At 35.1% G+C, this 18,279-nt stretch overlaps 2 protein-coding genes across 3 annotated transcripts; one reads left to right on the forward strand and one right to left on the reverse strand.

Annotated features, from left to right (window-relative positions):
- Nucleotides 1-739: 739 nt before the first annotated feature.
- Nucleotides 740-10,568, forward strand: LOC138333097 (hillarin-like). Of its 2 annotated transcripts, none has more exons than XM_069281228.1 (7): nucleotides 740-974; nucleotides 3,631-3,822; nucleotides 4,226-4,432; nucleotides 5,112-5,353; nucleotides 6,093-7,245; nucleotides 7,628-7,820; nucleotides 8,451-10,568. In XM_069281228.1, exons 2-7 carry the CDS (start codon nucleotides 3,631-3,633, stop codon nucleotides 8,606-8,608), a joined length of 2,145 nt encoding a protein of 714 aa, XP_069137329.1. In that variant the 5' UTR covers nucleotides 740-974; the 3' UTR covers nucleotides 8,609-10,568. The 2 variants fall into 2 exon arrangements, with proteins under 2 accessions (XP_069137329.1, XP_069137330.1); XM_069281229.1 differs by having other exon boundaries at nucleotides 740-915.
- On the reverse strand, nucleotides 10,544-17,297 carry LOC138333098 (hydroxylysine kinase-like). The gene is made up of 5 exons (XM_069281230.1): nucleotides 16,749-17,297; nucleotides 15,122-15,252; nucleotides 12,836-12,937; nucleotides 12,093-12,177; nucleotides 10,544-11,322 (listed from the first exon to the last, which is right to left on the reverse strand). The coding sequence occupies exons 1-5, from the start codon at nucleotides 17,104-17,106 to the stop codon at nucleotides 10,826-10,828; spliced, it is 1,173 nt and encodes a 390-aa protein (XP_069137331.1). The 5' UTR covers nucleotides 17,107-17,297; the 3' UTR covers nucleotides 10,544-10,825.
- Between the last annotated feature and the right edge of the window lie 982 nt (nucleotides 17,298-18,279).

The following is an 18,279-nucleotide window of genomic DNA, read 5'->3' on the forward strand; positions in this document are numbered from 1 at the left end:
TTTTAAATGACCCCAGATTGAACACTTTATACGATAAGGTTGTACCAACAAGGAGGTCTGCATTAACTAAGTAACAGTATTTTATTTGCATTAAAAATGATTACTTACATATCTATCTTTATCCTGGTCCATTTTCTGCTACTATACGGCTTGTTTGTTATGATATAAATGAATGGCTCGTAATGATTTGTCTATATTACTGTATAAGTACCACGAAAACCAACATTTAAACAAAGTATTCACTCACGTTCAAAATCGATAACCAAATAATGTAATTGCTATTTGAATGATGCATCGCTATAGGTTCTTATATTCTTGTAGGGTGGTGGAATGTTTACATGTATGTTTTATCAAAAATATTTTTTATCCAAAATTATCCCGAGCTTGAGATGAAATTCACCTGGAAAAGACGGAAACTTCACTCGAAGAAAACTTCTCATCAATTTCTTGTCAAATTGAGAGAAATTACGCTCGGGAGACTCGTCAAATGTATTCAAATAAATTCAGGTCAGTGTGATGAGGTCACCTTGTGAAGTAGTCTGCATTGGATTGACATTTTTGCTGTTTCAAATATAAATGACCTGAAAATTTCCATACGAGTTTGGTGTGTATTGATATACATATTTTATATTTTTGGTATTGATGTTTTTGTTTGTAAAAAAATGGCCGATTTAACAAAGGAATGAATCGTGTTATAAAAGACTTTCGAAATAACTTCCTCTTTCGGTATAGGTAGATACGCATTTATTTATGCGAACACTTTTAAATCTACGAAACACATTTCCTGTTACATTATATAGGTAGATCAATGCAAGTTGTTTTGAACAACAGCATGGCACTGTTTTTTAATTCTCGGAACTTGGAAGCTTGACTTACCTGGAATCCCTAAATCATCCATGTTAAAGGCAGGTAAAGGTAAGCCTTCTTGTCTGGATGATTCTGTTCTATGTTGTGTATAACTGATTGAATAGAAGGTAAGTTTAGCATTTTTACTCCTTTGCAGGGAAACGTTTTAACTGTGATTTTCTACTGCCATAAGGTGTGTAGTTTTAGCAAACAGAAATTATAAATTTCACTGGTCATGTAACACTATTACAACTTAGCCATACTTTACAACCTATGGATATTATTCAGAGGTATCGACCTACGATGTGAATGCGTTGTTCATGTGAAGATAATATTGAACTGGAAGACTGCTTGAAGCAATTGAACAGGTCTTCTTTTGAAATTTGTAACACTAAACTCTTGTAAATGTGGTCAAAATAATTTATTACACCCAATAAAACAAAGTCTACACATAATTATGTATCTCGTCTTTTTGGACTTTTAGATTACGTTAAATTCTAGTTCATTGAAGCAAAATCATATACAAATATTTACAGTAAACCAACATAATTTCGAATGATACTGATTTTCGCGTTTTTATGTCAAACGGCATTTTCACGGCGATTTAGTTTTGCAACTTATATTCTAAGAGTTATATCATGATAAACCCAGACCATTTTCACGGAGATTCATTTTCACAGTTCCTAAATTACAGCGAAATTCAATCGCACGCAAAAAGAAAAGGCATCGTAATTAACTGTCTAGAAACGTCATGTTATTTATGGGATTGTAGAATTTCATTTCGTGTACTTACCCATATTTCGATATCCTTTAAATATTCTGTTCATCAGATATAACAAAATAAATGATTTTGAAATACCTTGAACAGGTCTCTTGCTAGGAATGAAGTTATTTAATAAATGATAAAAGAAAACAAGTTCATCTACGACCTGAAAGATATCAACCTGAAAGAGATCAATCAGTAGGATAATTGAGATCAAAATTGAATGTTCCTGTATATTTAAATCATACAGCAACTTCTTTCATTTTAACTCTTGCATTTTGAATTGGATAAGTATATTTACAACTATCGTTATGATTACCCGTTAAACCATTAGACGTTAAACCTTAAAGCTATAGGGGGTATATCGTGACTCTATCTATAGCTCGCGATCGGCGTTTGATTAGGTTTATTAGTCTTACGCCCAACTGAAAGCTAGAGTAATATAAGGACATTCTACCCTTTCTGTAAAGTGTGCGTATGCGTATGTGAATGTTTTTTTTTTTTTTTTTTTTTTTTTTTTTTTTGGGGGGGGGGGCGTGATATATCAATGTTGTGTCTAATAGTGGAACTTTTGCCCTTTTTATAGTGCTATCTCACTGAAGCTAAGACATCAAATCCAAATTATGTACACTGAACTCACTAGACAGAGAAAAAATAAGTTCCTATAGTATATTTTTACTTAAATGTTTATAGGCACTTTCATTTAGTTAAGAAATGATACAAGTCAAAAGGGGGATTACAGTTCCAAACTTTCAGCAATAAATAAGCGAGACCCAATAGGTTGGGGATTACCAATTTTTTACTTTCTCTACTATTACATACACTGCAGTATATTTTCATGTTATGTCATTGGCTTTCAAGAATTGCTCTCCTACTTTCATCATACAAACATTTTGCTGTTCTAGTTTTAATGGTTTGATTGTATAGTAGATATAGCGAAGCGAACTCTTATGATAGTGGTGTCTCGGTAACGTTATTCTATGTAAATCATCACATATATGTAGAGTTGGAAAACTTTCTCGTAAACCGAAGGAATTCAAAACAAGATCCAGTGTTGCGCAAGACAGTATCCAAAGTCACACTCTCGCATGATTTAAAAATCACACTCTCATGTAATTACAAAAAAAGTTATACATTGAAAATTTCATAATGAAAACATTAGTGAAAGATAAACCTTCAAATTTATTCTAACCTGAATCTAACATTTAATTTGGTCCTGAATCTTAACTTAAAAGCCGTTTTACCAATCTCTTCCAGGGTGCATTGCGGTCCCCGCAATTTCATCTCTGTCAACGGCTCACGAACTGGCCGTCTGTTGACCTCGGGTCACAGAATACTAACATCCTGAACTCATCGGGTATTATCTCGAGAATAATCTATGTAATATTTGTTCCCCGAGGAGTTCCGGATGAGAATACTACGTCATGGCGATTACGACCCCTGCATATATGACGTCACAGTAATTGTTTTGAAACGGCGGACGCCGTATGAAATCCAGCGTATCCGCAAAAGGATCCATTATTGTTTGGTTTGATATTGAATGATTAAATTAAATTATGTGAGAACTGACAGTCGTTTATAGAAAAAGTATGTGGGGACCGCAATGAGCCCTGGGAGAGATTGTCGTCTGGCAACGGAGAATGACGTTGAGATGTATTTTGTAGCCACAGACACGTATTTTTGCAGAAAGAGATCAGAAAGTAGAAGTATCCTGTGTTCAATATTTTTTCTTGATATAAACTCAATGCCAGTTATTCAGCAAAGCTTTGATTCTAATAATTAATAATTCTATAAATGATTTCTAGCAGTACAGTTAGTCAGAGCGCACAATAATCAATAAGACCAAACCACGTGTCAACATCGATAAGACTGATGTGTCAGAGGAGATTACTCTTTCGCCGTTAGAAATCCTTTCTTTACCTGGCATATTTATATTCAGTAACACTTAAAAAACAACAAACTGATTATTTATTTTCTTTGTATCGTTTATTTCTAAATCTTGACTCCATTCTCATGTACAGATGGGTTGCGTTTCATCAAAAAGTGATGATGTAAAAAAGCAAGATTTGAGTACCATACCAACACCACCGAAGCCGTCACCGGAACCGGATCCGGAACCACAACCTGATCCAGAACCAGAAGAAGAATCAGACGATGATGTCGAAAACAGTTCAGATTTTTTGTTCCCGTCCGAAAACGCGGGAAAGGATGAGGTTAGATTGTTTTTATTTATTTCAAACAAAAGTTCAAAAAATGGGGGCGACAGGGAATGGTTGTGTTGTGAGATATTGATTCATTTATGATATCATTAAAATTTTAAAGAAACACTACGCTTTTATATAAACAAGCAATCGAATGATATTATAATAGCTGTCGAATTTTGTCTAAATCATAACAATTCTCCTACAACAAAGTTTTATGTTATATGCACCAACTTTTACAGAGTTATGCCCCTTGATTACAGAAAGGGAGTTATAAATTAGCCTCCTGGTGGACATTTCTAGTTGTATTCTTGTATTGTCCTCAGTTTTTAGATATCAATTTTTCAAATAATATGTTTTCAGTTCAGATATATGACATGCAAAATTAATTTCATTCTCGAATATTATGTAAAAGGTAAAAGAAGAACCAACATTAAAGTCATATCCGGATGCTGCTCCCAACCCTGATCAGACAAAAGTGAAACGGGGTACACAAGTCCAATGGTTCTCCAATTGGACGGCGCAGATGGATGATGACGTCGAGGATCCAGGTGAAGTAGAAACCGATTCTGATATGCCAGAAATCCGTACACAACAGGATGTTGATAGGCATGCACGGCAGGTACAAATTTCATCACTACCGTTATAATTATTTTATTTTTATTTTTTGGGGGGTTGGGGCTAGTGTGGCGGTTTCTTCAATTTTTGCGGCCCCTAGGAAATTGTAAGAAATACAAATAGTTCTATAATGATAATAAAGTAAATAAAAAACCCTTTGAATCCAAAATTCTCTTTTATATCCTCATTCCGACCATCTTTCATGTCCCTTTTTGACTCACTTCGAATTTTACAATTTTGTGTTCCATATCGTGATAAAACATTTATGAAGGTTATTGTTATCAATCTCTTTGTTGTAAAAGTTGAAAGGCGCGGTCTTGACATTCTTACTTCTACTTATTAATTATATACTTTGCTAATGAATTAATAAAATGTCGTATAGTCGGTTATTTACATGGGTAAACAAATTCGCGATTTTAAATAAAAAGGGAAAATTTAGCTGTTTAAAATTTCGCGTCATGGCTATATTTACCTGTAAAATGTACATCTGATGTTCCATTTCGCAATATTTCGCTGATCAAATTTTCATGATTACAGCAATGTGGCGCGAAATCGCGAAAATATCATCCTCGCGAAAATAACCAGTTACACGGTATATATTGTTAACTGTATATTAAATAATCTATGTAGAAACAATACGTTACCTTATATTTTCTCTCCCCATTTTCTATGATTCTTTCTAGGCACCTGCGGCGTTAAACAATAGTTTTACTAACCTTATAACCTACCTGACCGGTGACCTTGATAACTCAGACAGGCCGGAGGTGTTTAAGGCCAGGGCTCTGATGGTTTGGCTCAGCATTCAAGATGTCGACTCAAAAGAAGTGAAACGGAAAGAGGGTAATACAGATACACCAGAGGGTTACCTTGTTCTCCTGGCTCAGAGGAGGACGACATATTCCACAGTTTTTCTCGTGCTTTGCAGGTATGCAAATTATATAAGTTTATTTGAAACAGAGCTTTCTTTTTTTAGGTTGGATTCCAGGTAAAAAAATCTTTCAGGCCACGGTGGCTGAGTTGTATTCCAACACAACTCAACAATACCCCCACAGTTACGATTGCGACTTCGAAACACAAATCAGTCAGTTATAAGTTGTGTACACGATGATTCTAGCTCACCTTGTGCGGCGTCCGTCCGTCAACATTTTCTATAATCGCTACTAGTCATAGAGTCCCTTGTGAGTAATGGTTTTCCGTAAATTATAACGCATTTATATGTTGAAAACAAGAAATTTTGGAAAATATAACTCAGTGTCAAAATATATGTCACAGAGGGCCGTAAATACTCCTCCTTTGGCCAGAAACATCCTTTGGGGAGGGGGAACAGACTTTGTATAAATCTTGGCCCTGACCCACTGGAGCAGAAAGAGTAGGGCTCAATATGAAAGGTACAGTTAATTCTGTAACATTCTTCAGAATAGAAACAAGGATCCTGTTTTCAGAACATTACTTGGTATTTCAAACGCGTCAAATCTTTATTTTTTCTCCTACTTTAATTCATTTGAAACATTATGACTTAAGTCAGTTTTTCGAGAAATCGGGGCCTGATATTCCTGATAACTTTAAGATTAAATATGATGATGATAATCACTGTTTGACTTTATTTACGGTAGTTTACAAACTTATTGACGTTCACGTGTATTTCACGTCTTTTTATTTTGCAGAAAGACTAACATACAATGCACACAGATCGAAGGTATCTGTAAAGCTGGGGATTACCAGCCTGGAGATACAGACTTGGGAGGATTATGCACATGGAACGCAATCTTTGTGGAAGGATCATGGCACATCGTTCATCCTTTCTGGATCTGTAGATGCATTGTCGGGAGGAGGACCGGCGGTTGGATTAAACTTGAAGCTGGAGGTCAAACCATCGGAAAGAGAGAAGAAGCGGCTATCGGGGTCATTAAAAATGCATTTGAAGAATACTACTTTATGACCAACCCGAGGGAATTTATATACATGTGCCACCCGACAGAAGAAAGATGGCAGTTGCTAGACCAAACTGTGACACAGCAGCGATTTGTGGACCAGGCTGACCTTTCGCCGCCTTTTTTCGGCCTTGGGCTGGTTATGAAAACACAAGACGCGTGTGTGTATGAAGCAGAAAATGGAGAAGCCATGATAAAGTTAGAAGCCCCTGCCAAAAACGCAAACGCGATCGACATGTATTACGAGTTTCTGTTGAAGGAAGGAAGTGAGGAACACAAATTAGAGGAACATGATTTACTCTCAATGGAATCAATGCCTAGATTAGTCGCCATGATCAGATGCGGTGAACGTTGGAGGATTCGCGTCCGTTTCCCGGTAGAAGGAACCTACCAGCTGCGGTTGTTCGGTTCCCCAAATAGAACTCCTCTTCTTCGCATTGCGTCTTTTAGACTCGACTGTCAGTCACGCCGAAAAGAATGCATACCTTTGCCGATAGATCCCAAGATAGTAGGATTTGGACCCGGACCATCTACAGAACGTTCTGGCCTCTTGTTTCCATCACACAGAAGCGGACAATATCCTTTACTAAAGAGTAAAGAAATGAGGTTCACTTTCCACCTGCAGGAAGAAGTAGTAAGAACTCTCCATGTGAGAACAGATCTGATCACGTCAAGGTATGTAAATGGGCAATTTGTGCAGCACTCTCTGCAATCTTCAGTCAAGACTGAGGTTCAAAGAAAGAAACGGGAGATGTCTATCACATGTTTGATTGACGACAGTGGTGAATATGCTCTGACCATTTCAACCTCTAAGACAGAATCGTCGGATTCCTACAACAATGTTTGCAATTATCTCCTGTCGTCAGATCTGGCGCCAAATAAGGAGGTATAATAACTTAGGTTCTCGTACCTGGGTAGTGTGTAATGCTTTTCTATGAAGGATTTGAAGTTAAAGAATGTACGTTAAAGTGGACGTACTTATAAGTAACAATGCATCACTTTTGATAAAGTGGTTTGAAAGTTTTTAGTTTAATGTTAGTCGTAAATATAAAAGAATTGCGCAGAACATTCCTGTGAAATAATTTAGATTAGAAAACTATTGATGTAAAACAGATGTGGATATTTAATGAATAGCAGATGAAGTATCATTTTTAAGATACCTGTAAAAGACGCTTTCCGCACATCAAATTGCTAAGAGGAATTAAGGCTTTTTGGTCTTTATTATTTCGACCACATACTCATCTGTAATATGTTTCTCATATTTTCAGAGCAACTACGTAAGATTCGCCAAGAACAATCTTCGAAAAGTGTTAGCATCTGACGATAATTCTAGATCAGACAAAGACGTCATAGAAGACATCCAAACCGCTTTAGAGAAGTGTAGAAAGCAGCATGTTCCAGAGGACGATGAAGAAGTAGAATCAGCGAACATAAGACTGCAGTATCTTCTTTTCAAAATCGGTGGGATATTGTCATTCAGCTTATTTTCGCGATAACTGAATTTCGCGTTTTTATGCCAGACTAATTTTTGTAGCGATTCCATCTCACGATTTAATTTCATTTGGTTCTATTATAGCTATGTTTGGTATGTTTAGGGCGAATATTTTACGTGATATTCCTACCGCACGTGAAAATAATAAATTGGTTCAAATATCCACTAAAGTTTGCCATTACCTACAACTGTTAAAAAGTTTGCACTGATATTGTATTAAATTTTTGTATCTCTTTTTGATGGAAAAGACTAGTATAGGCCTAGCCTCTTGTACAATCCAATATTGCTAATATGTAATATATTTTCTTGTATGAATAAATTGTAATACTTTTGTTGTTGACAATAAAAATATTTTAAAATGAAACACTCTTTTAAAATCAACTGATTAGACAGAGTCATATAAGGACGGCTTCTCGTGTTCGCGGTGTGTTGCGTTTATGAATTGCGTACATGTTTTGGGAGACTGCAATATGTTCATATTATGACTCTTTGTAATTGTGGAACTCTTCCCCTTTTTACACATTTCTACCTCCGCCTGTGTGGTTTGTTTTTTACGTATTTATCATAGAATACATATGAAATTATTATTTTACTTTTAGAAATACACGACGCTAAACTACGGGAAAACTGGCACATAACAGAAAGGACCGTTCGTCGATTACAACAATCTCGGTTCGCTCACACATTCAGGAAGAAAATCAAGGAACTGTCAGAAGAAAGAGATAAAATGGCAAAAAAACGAGAAGAAAATATTTGACATTAACAGTTGTATATTTGACTGCCATACCTGGATATTAAACATAGATGAGAAAAGCACCAATTTGAAAATAGTGTAAAAACCTGCCATAACAACCACCTCTGTATAAAGACCACTTGCTTAATAAGACCACTTAGGGGTCCAAATAGTCATTTATGATATGAATTGACCTGTTTATAAAGACCACATGGCTATATTGACCACTATCCCTTGTACGTTGGGTACTTTGTCTATGTATAGGATAGCCTGTTAGGAAGAAAGATAACGTAAGAAAAAAATTGACATTATAAATCAAGTGATAAAAAATTATTTAATAAATATTTCCTAGTCAAGCAGTATGTTTATAAACATATTCTATCAAAACTAAAAGGACTGGACATAAGTTGTTATAAAAAAAATCCTTGTATAATAAATGCATAATGCATACATATTGGATTCTACTATTTAGAATTTACTTGTGCCTTCATTCTTCCGTTATTATCTATTTCGAGAATTGGATTTGTTTGCCCCTATACATGTATTTTTGAACTTTTTGTGTTTTAACTTTAATGACGATTACTAAATGGAGACAACGGTTGCACAGCAGACTGTTTTAAATGTGCTTACATCTTTGTGTCTTTGACGACTAGATTCCAGTGGATTGTCTACCGTAGTTTTTATTCTCCGCTAGGCTTCGCTCCGAAAATTTGGTATTTATGAGCGCAGCCTAGCGGAGATATATGGTACTAAGACAGGTAATCCAGTTTTTTATCAAAGCATTCACGTAGTCATACTAAAAGTGCCAATTTGCAAATCACACGAGTTTCATTATTTTTGCCTTGATAGAACTTTGTTAAATATGTCAATATGGTTAAGAACGGTCAATGATTTATATAGAAAAACATGATTCACGTAAATAGGTTCTATATATCTGACAGGAATACTTTCTAAACTGGAACTTAACTTAATTTTGCAAATATTGGAGTATATCGTATTCGGCTAAATGACGTTGACGTGATCAAAACTTCTTCATTTGCGTTATGTGAAAGTGTATTATGAATTGTAATTCCACTTTGACGCAAATGCACATATATAGGTTCAGCTCTAACTTGCTAATTTGTATCAATATATTTAATCTTTACACGTGTGTAACGAAAGTAAAACATGCCAAATATCTATAATGGTTTCGAATGTCGCCTACTGATGCATCTGTATAATATGCACATGTGTACATGAGATACATTAATTTGTTGGAATATATGGCAAGTGTCGACGGATATAAATATTAAGTCTTGTCATCTTGGCGTTTTTCACCAAAACAGATAATGTAATTTAAGATTTTATTATTTTGTGCAAATGATAACCATGTTTTTTATGCATCAATTCATTACTAGTAACGAGTACTGTGATACCGTTTGAGTTATTATTAATATTTGATTTTTAGTTGTTATTTATATTTTATAATTTAAACGTTTACTTTTGTCTATTGTCTATTCTTTCGTTATTATGATTGAGAATAAACTGTTTTATAGAAAAGAAACTCTTTATTTCATGTACCTGAGAAGGTAAAATCCATTTTAGCAATCTACGTTTGATTTTAAAGGACATCAAACGCAAAACTACCACCACCAGCACCATGTGCCGAGTTATTTAATAAACCTCAAAAACTTGTTTCAGCATAGATCCAGATTAGGTCATATGTGTAGCTGACGTGTTTTTTATCTGTGTGTCATACACGTGTGATATTACACAATACACTTCAAGTTACAAGACAACGGTCATAATGAATGTTAACTTATTCAAAATTCTAAAAGCAAAGAAAACCAGCAATTTAATTTCACAAGCTGACTACGCCTGAATCAAAATGCATGGGCAAGTAATTTTGATACGGTCTGAGAAATTTTGCGGAGTACACAAATAGTAAATTGTGTCATGAAACAAATCATTGAAATGGTCTTTGTCAATAAAAGAACTTAAACATTTTATTTTTGTGTTTTCTGAGCACAATCTGAGCCCAGTTTCATGAACATCCCTTAAATTCTAGGAATCCCTTAGCTTAAAATTCTTCAAATGGAAACATTACGGATTAAAGGAAGGCTCCTTAACTTGAGATTTTTCCTTAACTTCTGTAAATGTTTTTCTATGGGGGATTTTAAGTCAAGGAATTCATGTAAGTCAAGGAATGTTCAAGAAGCTGGGCCCTGAATGAAGCTGTCGTTAATATGAACTGCTGATGCATTATATCACTAAATTATAGGTTGAGGATAACAGAGTTGACCATGTTCTCACAACATTTGATTTGTCCATCTGCTGAAGGACCTGCAGTTGTTTCCAAGCGTCTTCGGCACCAAGTTTAGTATAAGCATTGTCTGGCTGAAGTCTGTATTCGTGTTCACCGAGGACTACGTACTGACAAAGTGCCACCTGGATACACACAAACAGAACATCAAACTCGTCACTACTGAGTGATCGGTGTCTCAGATATCCGCCAAGAAAGTGACCGGAAGTTTCTACAGGGTCCATTGATTTTACGGCCGTGATGGCGTCTCTTATCACCATGGATACTTCAAACACGAACCTAGAATAGGTGGCGTCTCCAAAGTCAATTATTCCAAATAGGTTTTTAACAGAGCCAGAATCTGTAGTGTCTTTTCCCGACTGGTTTATAGGATGTAGTTTGCCGTCTTTAGCATTCACAATAATATTCATGTCGTGTATATCACCGTGAATTATTCCTAAAAAAAAGATAAAGTAACGGTAAAAAATATGTTTTACATCTACGGATCATTTTGTTGAAGACCATAATAGATCCGCGATATGAATTTACAAAGGTTATCTCTATATGGCCAATTATATTACGGTTTTAAAATTCCACTCAGTGCTTTATTAATATATCAATTTCTTGAGGGCAGCTAGGTTTTCCATATCTGTGTATGTGCTTTGGGAGGCTGTGGTATATTCGTGTTGTGTGTGACTCCTTGTATTAGTGTTATTTTATCATAGTGCTACCTCACTGAAGAATTCTGTCAAAGATACCAAACAACAAACCCAACCGGTCACATTATACTGACAATGGGCAAACCAGTCGTCCCATTCCCTTTATGTTAAGAGTCAAACAAAAATCAGCAACTGTCACTTTTATAGACTATGGTGTTTCTCTGTCAGGAGACAGAATAGTTCAACTCAAGGGCAAAAGTAAGGTGGTAGGAAGAAGAAAATGAGTAAAGGTTTTAGTTGCCTTTAGATCAGGCAATGGAAAGCTGAATGAGGACAACGGGTACAATGGTAAAGTCCTACCTGCAGACACAGACATTATCAGTTAGTGTACTAATTAGTATTTCATTATTATTTTGGTAAATATTGTTACAAAAAGTTACTGTTGAGTTCGGTTTAGGGCCAGAATGAAAAAAGGCAAATCCTGACTTGTTTCTCAGTCTTGTGCTTTATGATAACCAAGACTTTCTATGTGTGTGTGTAATGGTATCTAAAGGCTGTAGTTTCTTACCTGACGGTAATCTGTCTAATACACTGAGAACTTCCTCTTGGAATCGCTCGACTATCTCCGATGTTACTTGTCTCTTGGCCACATCCTAAGTCAAATAAATATGCAATTGTCTTAATCATTGAACTACAAAGTTTTATTTACAAAGACATCTTTTGCTTTACAATCAACCAATATTTTTTTTCTTTTTGGTTTGTATGTTCAGTGGCTATACAATCGTATTGTTGTCTTTTAGGCCTAGTCATCAATTGTTTCTTTTTAATTTGCTTTTATGACAAAACAACTACGGAAAATTTACAATTATAGTGTTTTTATTCCAATAGCTTGGGACATTTGGGTTTTAATAGCAGTCAATGTAGCTTGGGAACTACAAACATTTTACTTATTGATTATTCTTCATTCTAAAATAGTATGATTGTATTTCAAGAAAAAGGTCCACAACTCAAAATATTGCACATTGAAGAGAGGAGCTGAGGATATTCTAAACAAGGACTATTCTATTTTCTAATACTAAAAATGAGTACGACTAAGAGAGTAAGACGACTAAGTACGAGTGAAACTGTTCAGCTGATCAAAATTAGCATTATTCATAAACATCAACATATCACTTTTTGTTGAAAAAGATGTGACATTCAAGTAAGCATTAACTCATTCATCCCTGAAGACACATTTAGGCTCTTCTAAATCAAAGACTAGACTAGTCCATTATGAAATTTCAGGGGTAAATAAGTTAAGAGAGTGAATACCTGTATTTCGGGCAGCAATTCCCTCACACAAAGGAAATTGTCCATCCTCCAAGGGTCCTGTGTATCTGTGTCAACCTGGACTGATCCGGATCGTGTCAGCCTCTGAAAGGGAAGGTATTCCATTAGCTTACATGCTGACAGTCTCAGATGGGAGAACCGGGTAAGGGTAACTGCAGGTTAGGGTAACTGCAGTTACCCTTATCCTGGATGTCACAATGCAAAAACGCAAGTGATATAAATCGTAGTTTTCTGTTTATAGAACAGACAAGTATTTTTCTTGAATGACCGCCGTGTATCGTTTCTTGTAGCAATATTAACAAGATTTGAAGCGAACGTCATATGTACACAGATCCACTTGCATGGTTAGCTAGTAATATACGTCAAAATATATATATTCAGTGGTAATAATTATTATTAGATAGGTGACGTTTTCCCAGTTAAGTTTTTTTTGCGACTTTTAGCACTTATCAGTAAGTAATCTTCGGATGTATCAACTACTGCGCATACTCAAAATAGTACTGGCAGTTTAAAATAACAATTACTGGAAATTTTCCCATTTACAATGTATTAATTAAGATTACGATCATATAATGCATACTGGTAATACAAACATTCATGTAAAACAGTTGATAGTTAGTTTGACATAGTACAAAAGGTATATGACATGCGTACTCGAAGTTATATTTTCGCAAAACTGAATTTATAGGATAGAGTGGGACGGTTAGGGGAACTCCGTCTTCACCCCATAAGGAACATAACAGCCAGTTGCCTTCGTTTTCCGCGTCCTCCTCTATTACACCACTGAGTACTAGGCAGGAGCAATAACTTCTATTTTCCACCTTAGTGTGTAAAAGTGGTAGTTTCTGCTCCTTATTAACACTCAGCATAAAAGGAGTGGGACGACTGGTTTGTCCGTTGTCAGTATAATGTGACCAGGTTGGGTGCGCATGTTTGGTGTCTTCGACCGAACGCTTCAGTGAGATAACACTATAAAATGGCAAGAGTTCCAATGTTACAAAGAGACACATCAAGAATATACCGCAGACTCCCAAAACACATATGAGACATCCACACATAGCAACACATTACACACACATGAGAGGCCGTCCGTAAATGACCCTGGCTATAATTAACCAAACCAAACATATTACACACAGAAGCAATATGTAATACTGTAAACTAACTTCTTTTCGCGACTTCTAAGTTTCGCGATTTCAGTTTCATAACATTTTCGCGCGGATATTAAAGATGACAATTCAGTCTAAGAGAACATTAAAATTTGTATATATATCAGATAAAATAACTTCTAATGGAAATTACATTAGTCAGTGTTACTGTGATATGCCTGAAACGCCTATGGTGGTGACACGTGTGTGAAATATTCAAACTTGCTCGCTGTCCGCCATTACACACTGTGGTCGAACTTCTTGTATGCCGAACCCTGTCCCTTGCTCGTAAAGTAATGCAACTTTTGGCTAGAACTGCTCAAATCGCTCTGACAGTAATGTGTTTACCTTATTAGGTGAATTGTCTTGCCTAAAAATCATTTTATCACCTTCTCAGTGGTTATGTAGTTCATTTGTTTAACGTGCGTGACTTTGGCTCGGGTATGGGTACAGAGTTAATATTGTACCTGCTTAATCGTATTGATCAACGATTTGATATTTCAACGATATTAATTAAAATACTTAACAATGTTGTGGAATTTGTCAATGTTTTACGTTATATGTTTCATAAGAAATGTAGAACAATACATTTATGCTATAGTTTGCTTATTGGTTATGTAAAAGAATTTGCCTGAGTGAATTGTCTCTTTAAAGATGCTCCACCGCCGACAGAGTATAAACGATACTCAAATTGAACAATAATTGGTTTTTAATCGTGTATAAATATGTCTAATTAACACAAAAAATAATATGAAATAATTTATTTTGCTTTCGGTGCATGCGCAATAAATAATTCATTCCATATAGGACATACTGCCACGGATTTTTTTTCGGGATGCAATTAATAATTTTTGATATTTTTGTTTTGGAGTAAAGTAAGAAGCTCAAACTTTTCAATGGTGGTAATGGTGTAAAGTAAGTAACTTTTGTAACTGAAGGAAACTACGTATATATACTCGTTCGTTTTTTTTCCTGTTTTTGATGGCCAAAAAAATCATTTGTTAGCGGTGGAGCATCTTTAAGTTACGCAGATTTAAAATGGAATGAATTCGCGAATTTACATTGATCGCAAAATTTATGAAAATAAATCTCATCAAAAAGTTGGTTGTAATCAGAGTACCTCAAACGCCAGATGGAGTTGTGAAACGAATTCTCCAAATGAAACCAGTGTTTCACGTGCGGACAAACTGCCCCAGTGGTCCTTGAGGGTGTCACCGGGTACAAAGGTCAACATCCGTATCCGTAATGGGTCTGAAACGCAAAATACATGTGTATTTAAAAGACAACTAGAAACCACAGGTATCTGGGTCCATACTTATATAATCTGTAACTAATTCTCAGATTCCTGTGCTAGAAACATCTGTAGACACGTCTTCGGTTTTACGAGAAATTGTTCACTAAAATCCGGAATATAGAGCCATTAGTACATATCTTTAAGCAACCCTGGAAGAAAAATTAATACCTGGGACTGACATATGATTTTTATGAGCTTTCTGTTATCAAGGTTTGCCTACAATCAAAATAAATAAAATAAACGAAATTCTTCAGAGGAAACCAGAAGGGACGGTCTACCTTAATACATATATACATATTACACCTGTCAGATTTCATATCGAAAATAAACTTTGATTTTGCAATAACATTTAAAATTTTATGACAGTCTTCAGTTTCACACATAATCAAAAGGAAATTACGAGAAAAAAATATATCAATCGTAGTAGTATAGCATAGAATAGAATAGAAATTCGACCGGGAAACGCATTACATATGATTCGGGAAGACTGATATCAATTTGGAATAAAAAAAAAAAAACACGATAGTCTGCTGAACTGAAACTTTCGACAATCAATTCGACATGGCATACGCATGATTATTGATAAAATAAAAACGATCAATTCAAAATAAATTTCATGAAGACATTTTTTTTCTGTTGCTATGTTCAGAAACTTAGATACAATCAGATATTGAATATCAAAGCGATTTAGGTAAAAGTGATCACTGTGTACTACTGTTTAAGGTCATTTGTAAAGTAAAGGTAGCTCTACAAAGCAAGAAGAAAAAGAGTTATAAAAATGCCAATTATGAAAGGATAAACGAGGAGATAAGTGATACCAACTGGGACGAAATAATTATGAACTCTAACAACATCAACGAGAATTGGAACCCTTTCAAAAGGGTGGTCAAAGAAATAGAAGAAAGCCATGTCCCTACAAAAAAAAATCAGGTCGGAACAAAAATAGGGGATCGATGAGAATTTGATATTTTATATAGTTCAGTTTTATTCCCTAGTAGGTAAGCGATATCAAAAAAAGTACGATAGAATGCAAAGAAACGTTTTATAATGGTTTGTATAATCATTACTTTGCTCCAGCTCTAAAGACGACACCATTTTCTGTCTATTTAAAAGTCTTTTGAGCTACAATATTGCAGCTAGTATACAGAAGAGCAGTTTGGTAGCTTTGACCAGAAGCATATACTGTATATGTTTCTGGTCAAAGCTACCAAACTGCTCTTAACAGTCTGTATATAATTTCATCATCGTCAAAGCAGAAACATACTGTATGTTTCTGCTTTGACGATCATGAAAAAACTGTTTGAGCGTTATTTTCCTCCAATATATTTAAATAGCAAGATAGAAATATAAAACATTTTTTAAATGCACAAGTTTACTTTATCTTTTTAAATGTAAGAACTTCAGATAGAAAACTTTCTAATAGAACGCACCGATACAACATCGGATCACTTACCATTACGTTGGTCATCCCAGTGAAACCACTCTGCAGATTTGGTACTCACAAATTCAGGACACTTGAAGTCTTCAGAAGTCAGAAAATCCATAATTAACCTTTGGTTATCTATTTTTGAATCTCCTTTATCTCTTGAACCAGAGATTTTAATCACAAAATAGTCAAGTGCCGTCTGCTCGGAAACCGATCTGCCTTTGATAGTGTGCATGCCACTCCCAATCGAAGACGCCTTGCAAGCAACGAGGAAGTTTCTGTCTTCAAATGCAGGGAATTCCTTCAAGTCGACCACGTCCATTCCATATATTTCCTTTGCCAGACGGATCACGTCCGCTGGTGCTACATCTGGCCTGACTGACATATATATCACGTGTTAGAATCGCCGTTGCCCTTAATTATAAAGTTCTGTTTACACTTTTGGAGGCGAGTTCGCATAGGAACATCTATCCATCGGGCGAAATAGTATCGGCCTAGAGTTATCATGCCACAAACTACATCTGAATAAATACATATAAATTCAAGAGGTTTCTCTCTGTATTGTTTAAGATAGTGTATTCAACTGTAATGATCATTATTAGGGAAAAATATTACTTTCTCACTAATGGTATTTAATTATAAATCCGCAAAATTCGGTAATCATCGTATTCTTTTATCAACACCGCATTTCAGTTTACTACTGTTCATTTCTTGTCTGCAAATCACTTTAATACAAAACAACATAATACTTATGTTGAAGATGCTCCACCGCCGACAGAGCATAAAATATACTCATTATTTGAACAGTAATTGGTGTTAAATCGAGTGTGAATATATATATAATGAACAAAAACAATATAAAATAATTAATTCTGGTTTTGGTGCATGCGCAGTCAGCACTTCATTCCTTATAGGACATAGTAGTGTCATGAATTTATTTTTGGGATGCAATAAATTATTTTTAAAGATGCTCCACCGCTCACAAATGTTATTTTTGCACTATCGAAAACAGGAGCAGACGATTTAGTATTTTTCTTCAGTAACAAAAGTAACTTAAATTACACCATTACCACCATTGAACAGTATGAACTTCATATTTTACTTCAAATCAAAAATATGAAAAATAATTAATTGCATCCCAAAAAATTTCCGTGGCACTACATGTATGTCCTATATGGAATGAAGTACTGATTGCGTATGCACCAAAGACAAAACAAATTATTATATATCATTTTCTGTGTTTATTAGGCAAATATATATACATGATTTAACACCAAATATTGTCCAAATGATGAATATCATTTCTGCTCTGATGGCGGTGGAGCTTTTTTTCTTGAACTAAAATTAGTAGCTCAAACTTTGCAATGGTGGTAATGGTGTAAATTATAAATGTAACTATCGTAACTCAAGAAAATACTAATTGTTCTGTTTTTGATAGAGTAAATACCATTTGTCAGCGGTGGAGCATCTTTAATAACCTGGACTGAGACATGAATATATCTAGAATCCGTGTTTTTATTTCAAACTTCTTCTATAACGATGTAAACACGGCACAGTT

Source organism: Argopecten irradians, chromosome 10 (assembly GCF_041381155.1).
Source record: "Argopecten irradians isolate NY chromosome 10, Ai_NY, whole genome shotgun sequence".
In the NCBI taxonomy this organism is placed as follows: Eukaryota; Metazoa; Mollusca; class Bivalvia; order Pectinida; family Pectinidae; genus Argopecten; species Argopecten irradians.

Excerpts from the sequence above, each read along its gene's own strand:
- LOC138333098 (XM_069281230.1), bottom strand. The coding sequence starts at position 17,106 with ATGTCAGTCAGGCCAGATGTAGCACCAGCGGACGTGATCCGTCTGGCA. Across the intron at positions 15,253-16,748 it reads CTGGGATGACCAACGTAATG|ACCCATTACGGATACGGATG; the intron begins GTAAGTGATCCG and ends TTTGCGTTTCAG. Across the intron at positions 11,323-12,092 it reads ATTAGACAGATTACCGTCAG|GAATAATTCACGGTGATATA; the intron begins GTAAGAAACTAC and ends TCTTTTTTTTAG.
- LOC138333097 (XM_069281228.1), top strand. The coding sequence starts at position 3,631 with ATGGGTTGCGTTTCATCAAAAAGTGATGATGTAAAAAAGCAAGATTTG. Across the intron at positions 4,433-5,111 it reads TTGATAGGCATGCACGGCAG|GCACCTGCGGCGTTAAACAA; the intron begins GTACAAATTTCA and ends GATTCTTTCTAG. Across the intron at positions 5,354-6,092 it reads GTTTTTCTCGTGCTTTGCAG|AAAGACTAACATACAATGCA; the intron begins GTATGCAAATTA and ends TTTATTTTGCAG.